The sequence below is a fragment of the Aureococcus anophagefferens genome (genome assembly GCF_000186865.1).
Source record: "Aureococcus anophagefferens unplaced genomic scaffold AURANscaffold_7, whole genome shotgun sequence".
NCBI classification, from domain to species: Eukaryota; class Pelagophyceae; order Pelagomonadales; family Pelagomonadaceae; genus Aureococcus; species Aureococcus anophagefferens.
In genome coordinates, this window is record NW_008705567.1 from 952,909 (window position 1) to 971,651 (window position 18,743).

Sequence of the window (18,743 nt, forward strand, 5' to 3'; positions counted from 1 at the left end):
CGCGCGGCGTCGACGGCATCGTCCCAGGCCGCGGCGTCGACGAAGGCGACGCGCACGGCGAGCGGCTCGACGTCGGAATCAAAGGCCCCGAGGTCGAGCTCGAAGAGCTTGGCGTACTCCTCGGGCCAGGCGCCGTCGGACGTCGCCCGCTCGCCGGGCGTCACGCGGTCGAACATCTCCGAACTCCGCGCGAACTCCAGGTGGAGCGTCCGCCTGAGCCGCGCGGCCTGCTCCGTTGTCTCCAGCTCGAGAAACACGGCGCCGTCCGCGGCGCCGACGCCCGGCAGGGAGACGCGCTTGACCGTGGCCGCCGCCCCGGCGCCCGTCTCCGGGCACCACCGGTCCGGAAACGCCGCGAGCTGGTGCGCGAATAAATCGAGCAGCACGGCGACGGCCTTGGCGTCGTCCGCGTCGCCGAAGGCGTCGTGGAGCGCGTCCGGCGGCAGGAGCCCGTCGATCCTCAGGCAGGACGTCGTCTTTTCTTCCACCCCCAGGTCGTCCGCGAGGTCGACGTGCGCGCGGCGCGCGGCGAGCGCGTCGCCCGGGTCGCCGCACGCCGCGGCGACGTCCGCGGCGCGCGCGAGCGCGTCGAGCGCCTCGGCCCTGCGGTCCTGCAAGACGAGGACCCGGCCCAGGTGCCCGTAGTTGTCGACCGCGCGGCGCGTGTACGCGCCGAAGAGCCGCGCGCGCGCGGCGATCGCGCCGCGGTACGCGGCCGTCGCGGTCGCCAAAGCCGTCCGCTTCGCCAGCGGGTCGTCGTCGCCGCCCTCGGCGGCGATGGCCCGGGCGCAGTCCGCGTAGGCGTCGAGCGCGTCCGGCGTCACCCTCGTGTCCTCGTAGCCCTCGACGTCCGCCAGAAAGGTCTCGTGGAGCGCGACGGCCTCCTCGGCAGGGACGCGCGCGCAGTCGACCTTGAGCACCGCGTGCGACGCGGCGAGCGTGCGCCAGTCCGCGGGGCCCAGGGCCTCGTTGCGGATGCCCAGCGCCGTCTGGTACTCCTCCTCGGCCATGTCCAGGTCCGGCAGCCCCAGCTCCGGTTCCGAAGTCTCCAGGTAGAAGTCGCCCATGAACATCCGCGCGTCCGCGACGCGACCATCGCCCTCGCCGAGCGCCTCCACGAGCGCGTCGATGGCGCCCTGGGCGAGCTTGCCCACGCGCTCGAGCGTGTCCGCCGCGCCGTCGCCGGCGTGGAATAGGCCCTTCGCCTCGGCTAAGGACGCGAGCGCGCCGCCGACGGCCGCGTCGCCCGCGGCGGCCCTGTGCGCGTCCACGACCCGCGCCGTGTCGACGCGGGCCTCGTCGGCTAACGCCGTCCGCTCCGCGGCGCGGAGCCAGGCGCGCGCGACGTCCTGTTTGGACGCGTCGCGGTGCGCGTCCTCGAGGCGAGCCGCCGCGAGCGACAGCGCGGCCTCCGCGAGCTCCGGCGCGGCGAAGGGGTTCTCGAAGAGCCGCGCGAGGTCCTCGAGCTGGGGCGCGCCCAGGGACCGCGCGGCGTAGCGCAGGCAGCCGCCGACGTCCGCGGCCTGGCCCGTGAACGACGCGCGCGCGTCCGCGAAGCGCGCCGCCGTCTTCAACAAATTCTTCGCCGGCGTCGGCGACGCGAGGTAGCGCTTGAAGAACGCGTAGCAGCCGGCCGCGGGCTTCGTCGCGTCCACGACGGGGCGCAGGTGGACCTGGACCTCGCAGACGTGGCTCAGGCCCGCGCCGTGGGGCACGGCGAGCGCGAGTAAAAGATCGCGGTAGCCGGTGGGCGTGGGATCGCGGAACCGGTTCTTGCAGCGGACGACCGCGCAGTGCTTCGAGAGCGCGGCGTGGGTCTTGGCGACGTCGTCCGTCGTCTCGCACACGACGGAACACCGCAACGCGTCGAGCACGCGGCTCGCGTCGCCGCCGTACTTTCGTTTGGCCTTGGCTCGGATGGCGGCGGCGGTCTTCGGCGGCGGGAACGTCGCGGCGACGCCCGCGCTTTCGAGCGCCGCGGCGAAGGCCGCCGCGGCCTCCCTGGCCGCGTCCGCGAGCTCGTCGACGGCGCCGACGGGCGCGCCGTCGGCCCGCCGCTGGAGCAGCGCGCCCGCGGGGGACGACGACTCGACGCCTCCCGTCGCCCGCGCGAGCGCGGCGCCGTCGAGGTGCGCCTCGCAGTAGCCGAGCGCCGCCAGGTTCGCGTCGAGCACGGCGCCGGGCGCGAGGAGCCCGCGTTGTTCCGCGTACTCGAGCACGGCCGGCTTGGGCACGGCGCCGTCCGTCGCCGCCGCCGCGAAGGCAACATGATCGAAGACGACGCCGGCGCCCTCGAGCTCCGACGCGGCGACGGTGGGCTCCTCCGGCGTGTCGCCGTCGCGCAGCAGCGACGACGCGTGGGCGCCCATGGTGCTGCGGCTGTTACCACGACGCGCCCATACGCTGCCCCGTTCTAACCGATCCCATAAAAGCATCGTGAAAGCAACATTAGCGGATCGCGCATGCTCAGAGGACTGTGGAGGTCTCGGCGTACTCCCGCACTAAGGTGATGAACGCGTCGCGCTTCTCGACCGTCACCTCGATCGTGAGGTCCTTGATCTGGATGTCGCTGGGCGCGTCGCCGTAGAGGCCCTCTGACTTCGAGAGGAACCGCGCCGCGTGCCGCCCCCAGGTCGGGTTCGCCGCGCAGTACTGGGCCTTGATGCGGCGGCGCGTCGCGTCGAGGTGGTCCAACATGTCCTTGATGTCCAAGGTGTGCTCCTGGAAGCGGACGGACAGCGTCGCGAACTCGCCCACGATGTCCGCGAGGTAGTGGAGCCCCGCGACGACCGCGAAGTCCTCGCGTCCGGCGGCTCGTCGGCCGACGCGCGGAGCTGCTAGAGCCCGAACTGCATGTCCGTCGCTTCGGCGCGCCTCTCGACGCGCGGCGGCGCGGCCGTCGCGTCCGGCGGCTCGTACCAACCCGGGCGCTTGCTGTCGCTTTCCAGGATCGTCGGCCGCGACGGCGGCGCGCCGGCCCGCTGCGCCGCTTTGTAGTGCCACTCGAGCGAGTTCGCGCAGGCCTTCGCGAAGGCTTTTTGCGCCTCCGGCGCACCTGCCGAGGCTGCGCGGCGTGCGGCTGCGTCGTCGGCCACGGTTGGGCTTCTTACCAAAAAAAAGTCAAGCAACCTGTCCTTGCCTTTTTTTTAAACACTCAGCAGTGCTTGGTGTCCGCGGCACCGGCGGCGGCCGGGCCGCGGCGCTCGGCCATGGCACGCTCGAAAGGCTCAGCAACGCTTACGCGCGCTCAACGGGCGGTGCAGGAGGCGCAGGCCGCGAAGAAACGAAAGGAAAAGATCGAGAAGCAGGACGATAAGCGTCGCGCGATAGCTGCAGTGCTAGCCGCGCTTCGCGCCGAGCATGCGCGGCTCGAGGATACGGGCGCCGGCAGAGCGATTCTAAGGCCACTCGAGGACAAGATCCTCGAGGTATATGATCACAGCGTCGCTGGTCAGGTCCAGAAAAACCGCGAAGCGAAGCGCGCCCGCTTCGACGTGGCGCAGCTCGCCGTGCGGAGAGAGTTGCGCCTCCACGGCAACTCGCGCCCCGCGGTCCTCGACGAGCTCGAGGAGGCGCGCGACGTCGCGTGGGCCGCGACACACGCGGGCCAGCAGGCAAAACTCGAAACCGAATTCGAGCAGGCGCAGGCCGACTACGACGAGGCCCTCGCGCGCGGCGACGTGCCCCAGGTCACGCTCGACGAGCTCCTGGCGAAGAAGAAAGCGGCCTTCGTCAAGACGAACAGGGGCCGTCAGAGGAAGCACAGTCTCGACAAGGCGCAGCGGGAGATGGACGCGGCCGAGGACGACACGGAGATGGAGAGGCTGAAGTTGAGGCGCGACGTCCTGCTTGCCGCGATGGACGGACGCGTGCTTGTGGGGACGACGACGCATGGCCGTCGCCGGCAGACGCCGCGGATCACGCGCGAGAACGAGGAGACGCGGCGCGCGGCGGCCCAGGAGGCCCTCGACGCCGTGAACGACGCCGTGTTCAGCGGCCAGTCAGAGGACGAGGTCGAGAGGCTCCTCATCATCTACATGGAGGCCGAGGCCAAGACGTCCAAGGGCCGTGCGCAGGCCGCGAACGACGCGGCGCGGTTCGCGCAGGAGGCCTACGACGAGGCCGTCGAGCGCGGCGAGCCCCAGGGCACGCTGGACGAGCTCCTGGCGAAGCGCGACGACGCCGAGTCCAAGACGCCGCGGGCCCGGCACAGGAGGTCCCGCCAGGCGCGGCGCGACGCGGCCGACGAGGCGCTCGGCGCGCTCAACGAGGCCATCGGCGACGACGTCGACAACGCGCACACGGCGAAGTACGCCGAGCTGACCATCGCCTGGATGCAGGCCGAGGAGAAGACCTACGAGGCTGGGTCGCGCCGGCGCTATACCAGGCTCAACGACGCGGCCAAGGACGCCGCGCGCGCGCTCGACGCCGCGATCGCGGCCGGCGACGTCGACGTCGACGAGCTTGTTGACGCCCTCAGAGAAGCCGTCGCGGCGACGCCCGCGGCCCAAAAGCGGCGGAGGCACGAGGAAGCGTACGTGGCCGAGGTCAAGGCCGCGGCGGCGACGGCGCGCGTTCCGCCGGAGGCGTTGCTCACGGACATTGACGACGGCACGGACCAGACCTACCAGTTCGCGGCGGCCAAGGCCGACGAGGGCAACCTCGTCTACATCGGCGCCTGCGAGTTCCTGAGGCAGGACATCGAGCCCAAGGCGGCCGCGGCGAAGCTCGAGCTCGGCAACGACTACGAGTACGCGACGGTCTACGTGCACAACGTTACGACCGTCGCCAACTGCGTCGAGGCGAACTCGCACGGGAAGCTCTTCCGCTCCCACCCCAAGTTCTGCGCGTTCTCCTGCGTGGGCGCGGGCGGGCTCTGCTGCGTCGACGTGCGCGTCTGCGTGTACGTGATCTGGCGGCCGCGCCGGCCGGAGGACGCGGCGCGGGACGTTCCGGTCGCCGCCCTCGGCGACGACCGGCCGCTGTCGAAGGCGGCGCGCGCGGACCTCGCCGCTGCGACCTCCCCCAGGCCCATGCCGACGCGGCGCCGCGAGGGCGACATCGACGTCGCCCTCGCCAAGGTCGGCGCGTCGGGCCCCACCTACTTCGTCAAGGTGAGGGGCCCGTGGTGCGAGCGGTGCTGGAACGCCGGCGGCCGCCCCGACGGACCGCTGAACCGGCGGATCCGGCGGCTCTGGCCGTCGCCGGCCGATGCGCGCGCCGAGGCCGAGCGCTTGATCGCGACGAAGACGGCGGAGAGCTACAAGAACGGCGCCTACGAGCGCGTGAGCGACAGCGCGGGCCCCGAGCGCGACGAGCGCTCGCGCTCGCGGGACCGCTCGCCCTGGCGCCGCTCCCGGTTCGGCGAGCGGTCGCCGTCGCGGTCGCCCTCGCCGCCGCCGCCGCGGTCGCCCTCGCGGTCGCCCTCGCCGCAGCCGCCGCGGTCGCGCCGCCGTCCCGCTGCGGCCGAGGCGGGCGAGCGCCCCAAGCGCGCGTGCACGCGCCGCTAGACGTCGAGCCCACACCGTCGCCGAGCCCAACCCAACCCACCCCCAGAGCAGTGTGGGACCGCTCCAGATGGCCACACTGCTCGCGTGCACCCCCTCTTGCGAATGATGCGAACCGCTCCCCCCCAGCCAGCCAGCAGGCAACGGCGGAGGGGGGGGGATACGGCCTGAAAGCTAAGACGAGGTGCATGCGAATACGCACAGGTCTTCGCCCCCCCGCGTTGCGACCCGGCACGTCGGGCGAGCGGGCGCGCGCGCCAGTTCGTCCCGAGTGCACTCGAAAACCAAACATGTCAACATGTGTTGAAAGTTTGTGGTTCCTGCTCGGCGTGATGGAGCAATGAGGACAGCTCTCTTCCTGCTGGCCATTCTCGGCACTGCCGGCGGCTTCCGGGTCGCCTGTCCGCCGCGCGCGCCGCGCGCGACACTCCTGCGCGCCGAGCCGCCGCGGCGCGACGCACGCAAACCAGAACACGACGCACGCGAGCCGCCACAACCCAACGCACCACCGTCGCACGAGCCGCGGCGCGGCGCGCTGCGCTGGCTCGCGGCGTCGGGCGCCGCGGGCTGCGCCGCCGCCGACGCCGCCGAGCCGCGGGAGGGCGTGCTCGTCTGGCGCGCGCAGGACCGGGCCGCGTCGTGCGCGCCGGGCAAGGCGAGCCGCGTCTTCGGCAAGCGGTTCGTCAACTACCTGAGCCGCTTCCTCCTCGCCTACGACGGCCCGTCGCGGCGGCTCTGGCGCCAGCGGTCCGAGGAGATCCCCCTGCGGTGGACCGCGGGCCAGGTCGCGAAGAAGCGCGAGGAGCAGTTCGGCGAGTTCCTCCTCTCCGTCGAGGCGGGCCTCTGCGGCTACGCGCCGCCGTCCGACGACGCGGGCCGCGTCGACTGGGCGGCGCCGACGGCGCGGGCCAAGGTGCGCCAGCTCTTCAGCCTGCTGCGGAGCCGCTACGGCGACCGGCCCGACGCGAAGCGGCAGATCGCGCTCCTGTTCTGCCTGCTCGCGCCCGAGGCGCAGCCGACGCGGTCCATCGCGGAGATCGTCGCCAAAGCCGAGGACCGCGCCGTCGCAAGCGTGCTCGTGCTCGAGGGCGGGATTATCGTCGACGGGTCGCGCGAGGGCGCGGCGCCGGCGCTCGAGGGCCCCGCGCTGCCGCCGCCCTTCGCCGGAAAGAACGCGACGGCGGTCGCGGGCGCGCCGCGCCTCGAGCCGACGGGCGCCGTGGGCAAGGTCGTCGTGACCTTCCCGGGCGCCTACGACCGCGGCGCGCCGGCCGTGACCGTGTCGCCGCCCGGCGACCCGGACGGCCGGCCCGCGCAGGCCGTCGCCGTCGTCCGCAACGGCTTCTGCGGCGACGTCGTCGTCGTCGACGGCGGGGCGGGCTACGACCGGAGCGACCGCATCGAGGTGACCATCGAGGCGCCCCGGGGCGGCGGCGCGCCGTCCGAGGCCTTCGCGGCGTTGGCCTACGGCGTCGCGGCGGTGCCCGTACTCAAGGGCGGCGCGGGCTTCGGGAGCAGCATGGACCTCGAGGACGTCGCCTTCGCCCCCGCCGGCGCGTCCGAGATCCTCGCGCCGCCGCGGGCGACCTTGGTGCTCGGCGACGGCGCCGCGGCCGACCGGCGGACCCGCGGCTTCCGGCGGCCGTCCTTCCAGCTGCCCGTCGAGGTCGGCGCGGGCCCGCCGAGCCCGCCGTCGACGACGCGCGACGCGTCCCTCGTCGGCCCCCTCCTGTCGCTCCTGCCGCCGGACCTCGGCGCGCCGACCTACGACCGCTACGCGGACCCGCCGCGGCACCGCTTCCCCTACGCCAAGTACGCCACCCTCGAGGAGGTCGAAAAGAAGGCCGTGCCCTTCTTCGGCGCCTTCGAGCGGGAGCGGGGCATCGACGCGCTGCCGACGGCGGTCACGGGCGGCGTGCGCCGCGACCTGCCGCTGACGCCGGACCTCGCGCTGCGTTTGGCGCTCGCGGGCGGCGCGTGCGCCGCGACGACGCGGGCTTTAACGTCGCCCCTCGACCGGCGGAAGACGCGCGCGCAGGCGTCGCTGGGCGGCGACGACGACGACTGGGCCGGCGTCGACGCGTCGGCCGTCGCGGGCTTCACGCTCGGCGCCGGATCCTTCGGCACGTACGAGGCGCTGCGCCGCGTGCTCCCGCGGGCCGCCGAGGCCGCCGCGGGCGCCGACGCGGCGCTGCGCTTCGAGGCGCCGATCCTGCTGGCGGCGTCCGTCGCGTCGGTGGTCGTGTCCGTGGCCTGCGCGGCGCCCTTCGAGTCCGCGCGCGCGCGCGTGATGACGGGCACCGCGGCGAATTTGGGCGACGCGCTCGAGGCGCTCGCGGCCGAGGGCGGGCTTTGGTCGGGCGCGCCGGCGCTCTTCGGCCGGGAGCTGCCATTCACCGTGGCCAAGTTCGCGGTCTACGCGTCCGCGCAGTCCTTCCTCCTCGCGCTCGTGCCCGCGGCGCGCGAAAGGCCCCTGGTGGGCCTCGGCGTGTCGCTGTCCGCGGGCGTGCTCGCGGGGCTCGCGGGCGCCTGCGCGTCGCAGCCGGCGGACACGGTGATGACGCGCCTCGCCGTCGCGGGCGAGGGCGAGACCGTCCGCGACGCGGTCGACGCCGTGCTTTCCGGCGCGGACGGGCCCGGCGCGATGGCGAAGGCGCTCTGGGCGGGGCTGCCCCAGCGGTGCCTCGCCATGGCCGTGCTCGTCACGGCCCAGTTCCTGTTGTTCGACTCCATGCGCGCGGTCCTCGCGGTGTCGCCCAAGGACCTCTCCGTCGTCCTCGACGTGTTCCAGGACCGGATCTCCTACTACGAGGGCTGGGACGAGATCGCCCAGCAGTGGGAGGAGGCCATCTCCGAGCTCGGGGACCTCGTGAGCTAGCCGGGGGGGTAAAGGGCCTAGGCCCGATGTAGGCTCCGGGGTAGACGCGAAAAGAGAAAACGAAAACGAGGCCGCGGCGGCCAAAAGACGGCCTCAAAGAGGGCCCGGCGATGCCGCAGTCTCATGTTGCAGTCTTCAACTTAGCGGGTGCCCAAAAGTTGCACTCCCCTCGGCGCCATATGGGCAAGGCCTCGGCCTCCGATCGTGCCTGCGCGGCAGGCCCGCGGTCGTGGCGCGGCGCCGTACGCGGCAGAGGCGTGCGGTGAAGAGGATGATTCAGTTTCCGGGCTGTGCTGCTCGTGAGCTTCAGCCCCTTGGAACGCCTTCAGATCGGCAGCGCATTACTAGTAGTAAAGAGCTGAAGCAAAAAAAAAAAAATGACCATGAGCTACAGTGTCTTTATGGAGAATTTTTGGCGCCAAATAAGCTGCTCGCCGCCCGCTCGTTTGCAGATCGCCTCAGCGCTTTTTTTGCGCGGCGGTGGCCCGGTAGCCAAGTCGACGTGTTCGGCAGCTGCGCGTCCGGCCTGGCGGGCCCCGACTCCGACGTCGACCTCGTCGCGCACGGTCATGATGACCTCGCGCGCGGAGACGCGTCGGCGATCGTGAAGGTCCACCATTTCCTGGAGGATTGTGAGCTCGGCCTATTCGGCCTATGCGAGTTTCGCCGAGTCCTGAACGCGCGCGTGCCGCTGCTGAAGTTCAAGACGCACGTCGGCGGCCTCGACATCCAAGTCGATTTCAGCCTGGGCCAGCCAGTCAAGCGCTACAACTCCCTGCTCCTCAAGGAGTACGCGGACTTGGACCCGAGAAGCAAGTTTTTGCTGGTTATTGTGCGATCGTGGGCCAAACGACGAGGCGTTTCGACGGTGTACCGGGAGCACACGCCCTCGCCGTACGCGCACGCGTTGCTTGTCGTCACGTACCTGCAAACCCTTGGGCTCCCAAATCTGCAACACAATCGCGTGCCAAGGATCGTCGACGGCGTCGACGTGTCCTTTGAGAGGCTTTCTGGGGACAAAAAGCATTTCCTCTCAGGGCTCCACTGGCGCACCCAGACCGGGGAGCTGCATCTCTTCCCGCCGGCTGACAGTCCACACGGTGGACGACGCAGTGGACGCTTACGTGAGCATTTCTTTGACTACTTTCAAATTGTGGAGGACTACTTCGCGTGGGTCTCGCACCTCGATCCCATCGGCAACGGGCTCGGAGTCTCTGCGATCGTCTCGCCGCGGCTCGGGATGGTGACGCCAAAATCCGCGAGCAATGACTCGGAAGCCTGGCGGTTGTCGATCGAAGATCCGCTCGATCATTTCGAGTCAGCGCGGCCGCGCGATTTGGGCGACGTATTGAACCCGGACGGCCAGAGGAAGCTGTTCTCAGAAGTTAGAAGAGCCCGCAAGCTCCTCGCCCAATCGCTGCGAGCTAATGGCCGCGTTGAAATGCTCTTTGACCGTGTGGAAACCTTGACCGCGTCGCCACCTCCGCCGGCGCCGCCCGTCGCGTCGAGTGAAATCGCATCGCCGCAGCCGCCGCTGGTATCGGAGCTGGCTTCGGCCCTCGACAGTTTACGCGGCAGTAACGTCGACGTGGACATGTGCGCCAAGCGTTTTCAAAAGCTCGACCGGACGGAACAGCTTCAATGCGCGGCGGGCCTCGAGTGCCTGGACATCTCGAAATTGCAGAGCTCGCATGCCCTAGTTAAAATGCTGACGTCACGCAGCCTCCACAGCCGCGCGCAACTCCGAACTTTCCTTGAGGCTGAAGGGGTCCCGCTCGACATCATCACCAAGATCCCGGTCCACCTCTTCTGCGAATTCACGCTCCTCTCCGAGCATGACTTGGTTACTGCCGGCATCGCCCCCGAGTCGCGAGGGAAACTGCGTGTCGTCATCGACAAGGCCTGGCGCACGCAATCGGAGTCACTGCGTGTTACGTCCCGGCATAAGGCGAGATCCGCCGCGCGGTGCCTGTTCACGATCTTCGCGCGCGGCGTCCTGCGACGGGCCTGGCCGAGGCTCCTCGCGCCGCCGCCAATCTTGGAGCCTCCAGCGCCCATCGTCGACGACCTGCGAACCTTCCTCGAGTCGCGGGGCCTCCCGCCGGACGTCATCGCCGCGCTCAAGGCCGAGGAGGTCGACAGCGTCGCGACGCTCGCGCTGCTCACGGAGGACGACCTGGCCAGCATCATCGCTCCCGAGCCGCGGCGGACGCTGCTCGACGTCATCGGCGTCCTCAACGGTGAGACCCGCGGCGCCGCGAGCGACGAGCCCGCAGTCGACCCCGAGGAGAGCGCCACGCGGAACCTGAGCCCCGCGGCGCGCGCCTGGTCGCCGCCGGCGCCCGCGCCGCCGCCGCCGGAGAAGCCGCGCGAGCTCGACGCGGCCGCGCTCGCCGCGCTGCGGCACCTGCCCGACTACGAGGCGGCCCAGGTCGTCGCGGAGCTCCAGCGCAAGGGCGACACCATCCGGAAGCCGAGCGCCTGGGTCACCAAGACCTGCCAGAGCGTCCAGAACATCATCAGGGCCTCCGCGACCGCGTACTACTCCGCGCCGCCGCGACCCCCAGACTCCAACTACTAGAAAAACTGGTTGAGGCTCGCGGGCGTGTGGGACGCGCGGCGCCGCTGGCCGAGGCTCGACTTGCCGCGCTGGAGGGGCGCCATGCTCGAGTTCGCGCGCGCGAGGCCCGACCGGCCGCGCTGGATGGGCAGGGGCGACGCGTCGCCGTCGCCGTCGACGTCGGTCTTGACGTGGCGCAGCGACGCGCCGCGCTGGACCATGGCAAACATGCGCTCGCCCTTCGTCTTCGTCGCGGCGGAGGGCGTCCGCGGGAGCGTGCCCGGCTTGGACCCGCGGCGCCGCGCCTTCTGGTTGATCGACTTGCGGGGCCGGACGACCTGCTTCTTCACGCGGTGGTGCGCTGATTTCGAGGGCTTCGCCAAATCCTCGTGGTAGATGGACTGGTCGCCCAGCAGCCCCTCAAGCTCCTTGGCGAGCTCGCGGGGGCTCACGCAGCCCGCGGCCGTTTCCAACGATCCGCGGCGGTCGCCGTGGAGCGCCTTGTCGACGTCCGGGTCGAGGTCCACCAAGTGCTTCGCGGACGCGTCCCGGAGCCGCTCCTCGCCGCGCTTGAAGATGGCCGTGCGCGTGTCCTCGCGGTCCTCGCCCGCGTGGAAGTCCGGGTCGCTGTAGTGGGGGTTCAGGTTCATCATCCGCGCCGCGCGATCCCGCGCCACCCGTTCCAGCCGCGCGGCGATGGCCGGGTGGTTCCGCAGCGTGCGCTCTAAACCGCCCTCGTCGACGGCCAGCAGCCGGCAGGACGTGATCGCGAGGGCCGACGCCGTGCGCTTGATGCCCAGGAGCAGCGCGACCTCGCCGAAGAAGCAGCCGTCGCCGATCGCGGCGACGCACGCGCCGCCCGCGGACTGGTCGTGCTGCTTCCGCGCGTGCATGGACGTGATGGCGACGACGCCCGACGCCACAAAGTACATGTAGTCGCCGAAGGTCCGCTCCTCCAGGATGCGGTCCTCGGAGAAGACGAAGTGGTCGTGGAGGTGCTTGACGAGCTGGAGCTGGAACGCCTTGCCGCCGTCGACCTGCGTGGAAATCAAATCTTCAAATCGACTTCAATGTGCGCGTAATCGAACGGTTTGGACCGGACTCTTCGTTGCGCTTCGAGAACTCGATGAGAGCACTCGATTCGTCCAAAAATCAGCCGAATCGACTTCGATTTGGCCGAGCTAGAGAATTTCAAAGTTTGGTGGAGACCCCCCAAACCAGTGGTTGATTTGCACACAGCCGTCGACGACGAGCGGGCTCAGCTCGAGGCCCAGGCGCTTGTACTTGGACAGGAGCACCTCGGACCGGATCTGCGGCGACAGGCAGTCGAGCACGCCCTCGGGGAAGATCTTCCCCTGCGTGTACTGCTGGTAAAAAAAGTCCTGGACGCGGTCGTTGAGGTCGCCGGGGATCTTGTTCACGCGGAGGTACTCCGTGACGGCCTGGAGGTGGTCCTGGTAGGCCCGGCCCGAGATGTTCATGGACTGCAAAACTTCCGCCAGCGCGCCGATCAAAATACCGTAGAAGAGCGCGCCGACCCACATGGACAAGACGACCACCCACGACTCTACCGTGCACGCGGCCGAGATCGACTCGCAGTGCGTCGCCACGGGCGTCGCGATGCCAAAGTCCATCAGCAGCATCATCGTCAGCGCCTTGAACGTCGCCCAGGAGTACTTGATGGCCAGCGGCTTCTTCCGCAGCTCCTCACTGACCCACGAGTCCTCGGGGTAGTCGAAGGACTCGACGATGAGCCAGTTCACGCAGCCCATCCAGTGGGCCGCCAGGAGCAGCGCCGCGAAGAGCTTCGAGAGCTTGAAGACCGCCGGGTGGAAGTGGAGCCCGTGGCGCTCCTCGAGCTGGACCTGGAGCTCGCGCGCGTACGCGTACGCGCGCGTGACCCTTAGCAGCCGGAAGACCTTCGTGAGCCGCAGCAGGCGCAGCATCTTGATGACGCGCGTCGACCGCGTGAGCTGCGACGCGTTGCCGCGCCCCTTCATGAAGCCCTCGACGACCGTGTCCAGCGGGAACGACGCGATGACGTCGAAGACGAACGGCCCGTAGACGTAGCGCTTCGTCGTCGTCGCAAAGTCCATGACGACGATGTCGTTGCGCACGAAGCCCGTCGCGAAGGTCTTGGCGATGTCGCAGCAGAATAGGACGTCGAACGCGAGGTTCGCGTAGTGGAAGCGCTCGTTGAGGTGCGTGAACGCCATCGTCAGCGGGAGCGTGACGACGGTGACGATGAGGATCGACGCGATGAAGAGGTCCCAGAACGCGTGGCTCGACGACAGGGGGTGGATCATCCACGTCGACTCGCCGACCTGGCGCAGCTCCTCGGACACGTTGAGACCTGGGGAACGAGGCGTCGGGATGGAACCAGCGCTCGGACGCGGGACGTTCGGGACCCTCGGAGAAGACCGCGATCATGTGCTTGAGCTTCTCGTTCATCGTGAGCTTGCTCTTGAGGAGCTCGCGGCGCCACTGCTGGAGGAACTCGTCGAAGGACACGACGTCGTCCTCGCTCTCGTCGGCCGACGCGATCATCGCGCGCGCGCGCCGCTCCGCGGCCGCGCGCGAGCAGACGCCGTTGCGCACGAGGGCCTCGGCGACCTCGGCGCGCGTGAGCACGCCGTCGCCGTTGCCGTCGAGCGTCTTGAAGACGACCCAGGCGCGCGCGCGCACGGGGTCCTCGCGGTCGCCGAGCGCGCGGCGCGCCAACACGGACCGGCCCCAGCACTGGAGCCGGAGCCCCGCGTCGAGCCGGCGCCACTCGCGGAGCGCGCGCCACGTGCGCTGGGCGACGACGAGGGCCCGGAGCCGGCGGGCGTCGAGGGGCCCGCCGGCGGCCGCGACGACGACGCCGAGGCCCGACCGCGCGAGCAGCGCGCGCGACGCGGCCTCCGAGAGGCGCCGCGCGGCCGCGACGGGCGACGCGTCGTCGAAGGTGTCGACGTCGCCGCCGTCGGAGGCGTCCTCGTCGCCGGCGAGCTCGTCCTTCGTCTCCTCGGCGCCGGCGTCGTCGTCGGAGGAGCCGTCGGACGGCGCCTCGGCGGCGAAGAGCGACCGGACGCGCGGGCTCATCGCGGCCGCCGGCGGCGGCGGCGGCGGGCGCACGGCCGGCGCCGGCGACGGCGCGCGCGACGGCGCCGACGGCGCGGCGCCGGGCCCGCGGCGCGCCGCCTCCTCGGCCAGCAGCCGCGCGATCTCGGGCAGACAGCCGGGGTCGTCGGGCGTCGCGCGGAGCGCGCAGTCCACCATGGTCTGCAGCGCCCGCACGAGTTCGCCGCCGCCGTCGGCGTCGTCGCCCCTCGTGTCGAGCTCGCCCTTGACCTCCATGCGGCTCGCGAGGCCCGCGAGCGTCTTCGGCGCGTTGAGGCTCAGGCGCTTGACGGCCATGGCCTCGTTGTAGCCCTGGGGCACCTCCCCGGGCAGCGCCGACGACCGGCGCGCCGACGCCGACGACATCCGCCGCTCCGCCGACGCCATCGACGCCGTCGTCGACGTGCGGGCCATGCTCGAACGGCGTCTGGCTAAACTCATCGTCGGGGCTGCCCGTTGCTGAAGCCGAAGTTGCACGAAACCTAATAAAAACTGGCCGCCTGGTCGTGAAGAATCCGTGCTACCATGGACGGAGTCGACGCACCCCCGCCGGAGATGGAGCCGGCCGTCGAGCCGGACGAGCCGGAGGAGCACGCGGAAGCGCCGCCACCCGGGGAGCCGCCGGCTTCGTCCGCTCAGGCAGCCGTGGAAGCTCCGTCGCCGGACACCGCGCGGGCAGCCGTGGAACCGCCGCCGCCGGACGCGCTCGCAGCCATGGACCCCCCGCCGCCGGACGCGGGCCTCGAGATGACCGCGCCGCGCGAGGAGCGCAAGGAGGACGCCGCCGCCGAGGATGACGACGACGGCGCGGACGCGGACGAGTCGCAGGTCTTCCTGCTCCACCCGCGCTTCGAGGCCCTGTCCATCAGGAGCGGCTTCAGCAAGGTCGAGCTCGAGGGCCTCGACGGCCCGCGGCTGCTGCGGACGTCGTTCCTGCTCTTCTCCATCCAGGTCGCGTGGTTCTCAGGGCAGCAAAAGAGAGCGAAATTCCCAACTTCAAAGGCTCCGATCTCGGCCGTTTTCCACTCGTTTTGGCTGATTTTTGGACGAGCGATCATCTCTCGGAACGGTCTCGAAGCGTGGATGCTTTTTCCGGAACGCACGCGCGCGGAACACTCACGTTGAAGCGACGTTGAATCTCTCTTTTGCTGCCCAGGTGGTTCTTCGCGCTCGCGCTCCTCTTCGGCGCGGGCATGCTGAGCTTCGAGGCCCTCGGCGCGGACGGCGCTGCTGACGGCGCCGCGGGCATCTTCACGTTCGCGCTCGTGTCGCAGATCGTCGTGCTCGTCGTCTTCGCGGCGCTCCTCCAGATCGGCATCCGCGGCGTCGCGCGGCGCGACCCGGCGCTCTTCGGCCGCGTGACGTACCTCCAGCTCTACCGCGTCGCCAACGTCCTGGCCGTCGTCCTCGTGGCGCTCCTCTGCGTCGCGTCCGTCGCCGCGATCCGCGCGGGCGTCCGCCGGCGGCGCACGCGCCTCGGCACGCTCCTCCTCGTCGTCCAGCTCGGGGCCCTGGCCGCCAAGGTCGCGACGGTCGCCGTCGCCGTCGTCGTCGCCGGCCGCGCGCGCAACGCGTTCCTCGGCTTCGCCGCGGCGAAGCAGCGGCCCGCGCCCGCGCGGACGCCCTACGCGGGCGCGCCCCGGAAGCGGCCGCCGCCGGACAGCTTCGTCTAGGGCTATTATGACGCAGTTTCGGCGGCCGCGTCCGAGGCGACTTCGGCGGCGCTCTCGGCCTCGGCCGCGCGCAGCAGCCAGCTTTTGGTTTCTTCGAGTTGTTCGCGGTCTTTTTCCTCGCCGCGTCGGAGGTACGCAGCGCTCTGATACGCCGCGTACTCCCGCTCGCGCCCCGGCAGCGGCGTCTCCTCGCCCACCGTGTACAGCGCCTTGCCGCCGCCGCTCGCCGTATAAAAGCCGTCGAAGTCGCCCGCGGCCTCCTCGCCCGCCGCGTACGGCACCTGGCCGCCGCCGTCGCCGCCGATCGGGCGGCCGAAGCCGCCCGCGGCCTGAAGACGCTCGAGCTCTTCCACGGCGGCGGCGGCGCGCTGCTCGTGGGCGTAGTCCGCCTCGCTGTAGCCGATCGGGGGGCTTCGGCCGCCCGCGGCCTGCAGACGCTCGAGCTCTTCAACGGCGGCGGCGGCGCGCAGCTCATGGGCGTAGCTCATGGGTCCGTCGCCGCCCGCGGCCGCGGCGTTCGGCGCCGGCGGCGCGGCGGGCCCGGGAGAGCGGGCGGCGGCGTCCCTTGAGCGCCGCTCCGCCTCCGCTTCCTGGGCCGCCACGACGGCCCGCGCGCGCTCCGCCTCGGCCGCGGCGAGCGCTTCGGGCTGGAAGTCGCGCATTGCGTTCTCCGCGAGGACTTGGACGGTGGGTACCGCCGTCTCCGGGGCCTCGTTGGCCGCCTTGTACAGCGCGCGCCCCAGGATCGGGCCGTGCTCCTTGATGAGCGCGGCGAGCGAGCGGCTCGCCGACGCCGGCGCCGCGGGTCGGCTCGGAACCGGCCGCGCCTCCGACTCTCGCCGCGCGCGCACCTCCGCCCTGTGCGCCGCCTCGAGCCCCCTTGCCGCCGCCTCGAGCCTCTCGGCCTCCGCCTCGAGCCGCTCCGCCTCCGCTTCCTGGGCCGCCACGAGCCTCTCCGCCTCGGCCTCGGCGCGCGCCTCGGCCTCCTCTCGCGCGCGAGCGTCCGCGGCTTTCTGCCGCGCCTCCGCCTCTTCTCGCGCGAGCCGCTCCGCTTCCTTGAACGCCTCGTACTCCTCCTCGCGCCCCGGCATGGGCGTCTCCTCGCTCACCGCGTAGAGCGCCGGGTCGCCGCCGTCGGCGGCGCGAGCGGCGGCGACGGCGGCGGCGAGGCGCTGCATGCGTCCCACGGGCGGCGCCGCCGCCGGGGCCTCCTTGCCCGCCTTGTACAGCGCGCGCCCCGCTTTCGGGCCGTGCTCCTTGATGAGCGAGATGAGGGAGCGCTCCGCGGGCGCGGGAGGCGGCGCGACGGCGGCGGCGCGCGAGGCTCGGCTCGGAAGCGGGCGGGCCTCCGCCTCTTCTCGCGCGAGCGCCTCCTCCGCCTCTTGCCGCGCGCGCTCCTCCCCCGCCTTGCGCGCCGCCTCGAGCCGCTCCGCCACCTCGGCCTCGGCGCGCGCCTCGGCCTCTTCTCGCGAGAGCTCGATGGTCGCGCGCAGCTCGTCGTTGAGCGCCTGGAGGTCGGCGACGAGGTGGCGCACCTCCGAGTCCTTTTCGGCGGCGCGCGAGACCTGGCTCGGAAGCGGCACCTCGACGGGCGGCACGCCGTGCAGCGTCTCGTAGAAGTAGTGCTCCAGGCCGGCACCGCTCGTGTGGTTCTCCTCGTCGATCAGAGACAAAACGGCGGCGAGGTCCAGGTCGTTCGCGATCACGCGCGTCGTCAACACGCGCGCGCCGCGCGCCGCGCCGCGCGCGTCGAGCGGCGCGAAGCCCAGCGCGAGCTGCGCGAGGAGGGGCGCGAACAGGAGAGCTCGCATCGTCGTGCGTGTGCCGCCGGAATTCGAGTTGGAACACAGAGTGCAAGTTTACCTTCAACCGCTCGCTACTTCGTCGCTGCGAGACCTGGTGGCTCCCAGGCCACCCCCCAGCCCGCCAGCCCCCGAGGTCTCGGACCGCATCGTAAACGCCAGCTAACTTATCGCCCGACGGCGTAGGCGGACATCTGGGGCTGGGTCCGCTCGATCTCGCGGCGCGCGGCGTCGTCGGAGCCCGACGTCTGGGGCCGGGAGCCCTCGGGCGTGCCGCTCGGGTCGCCGTCGACGCGGCCGCGGAAGGCGCTGAGGTCGTCCCGGAAGGCGCCCCGCGAGTTCGGGCGGCTCGCCGGCCCGTCGAGGGGCGGGAGGAAGCCCGCGCCGAAGTCGTCGAGCGCGCGCTCGTCCTCGTCCAGGTCGCGCGCGACCTCGATGTCGGGCCGCGCGGCCTCCTCACCCTCGGACGCGTCCGTGGAGTCGCCGTCGTCCCGGTCGCGCGCGAGCTGGAAGGCGGCGACGCTCAGGCCCTTGGTCGCGAGCCGCTTCTCGACGGCCTTGAGCCTGGGCAGGAAAAGAGTGATTCAACATCGCTTCAACGTGAGTGTTCCGCGCGCGCGCGTTCCGGAAATAGCATCCACGCTTCGAGACCGTTCCGAGAGATGATCGCTCGTCCAAAAATCAGCCAAAACGAGTGGAAAACGGCCGAGATAGGAGCCTTTGAAGTTGGGAATTTCGCACTCTTTTCCTGCCCTGCCTTGAGCTTCGCCATGGCCTCGAGCTCGCGCTTGCGCTTCTCCTCCGCGGCCTTCTTCGCCTCGCGCTTGCGCCGCGCCTTGGCCGCCTTCTTGTGCTCCTCGTAGATGCGCTCGAGCTCGAAGATCCAGCGGGGCGTCTCCTCTTCGAGCGCGACGGCCGTGATGCCGACGCGCGTCAGATCCGCGAGGCGCTCGTCGACCCAGGTGCGGAAGGCCTGGTCCGACCACATGCCCATGATCGCCAGCCCGTCGACGCGGTAGGCGTCGAAGACCTTGAGCCAGGAGGTGAGGTGCGCGACCTTGACGCGCTTCCCCGCCGACAGGAAGAACGCGTGCGCGTCCTTGACGGTCCAGCCCTTGATGGGGTAGACCGTGTCCATCAAGAGCGTGTTCAGGTCCCGCGGCGTCCTGTCGTCGCCGCTCCGCAGGTTCACGTCGACGCCGGCCTCGATGAGGCACTCGA

General features: G+C 71.2%; 2 protein-coding genes across 2 annotated transcripts; one reads left to right on the forward strand and one right to left on the reverse strand.

Annotated features, from left to right (window-relative positions):
- Positions 1-3,815: 3,815 nt before the first annotated feature.
- Positions 3,816-8,385, forward strand: AURANDRAFT_63504 (hypothetical protein; the record flags this gene model as incomplete). The annotated part of the gene is made up of 3 exons (XM_009037843.1): positions 3,816-4,903; positions 5,030-5,285; positions 6,028-8,385. 3 exons carry the CDS (start codon positions 3,816-3,818, stop codon positions 8,383-8,385), a joined length of 3,702 nt encoding a protein of 1,233 aa, XP_009036091.1.
- A 3,222-nt stretch (positions 8,386-11,607) lies between these two features.
- Positions 11,608-13,290, reverse strand: AURANDRAFT_25102 (hypothetical protein; the record flags this gene model as incomplete). The annotated part of the gene is made up of 2 exons (XM_009038095.1): positions 11,608-11,982; positions 12,196-13,290. Coding segments are annotated over 2 exons (1,470 nt in total), but the record flags the coding sequence as incomplete, so codon positions are not given.
- Between the last annotated feature and the right edge of the window lie 5,453 nt (positions 13,291-18,743).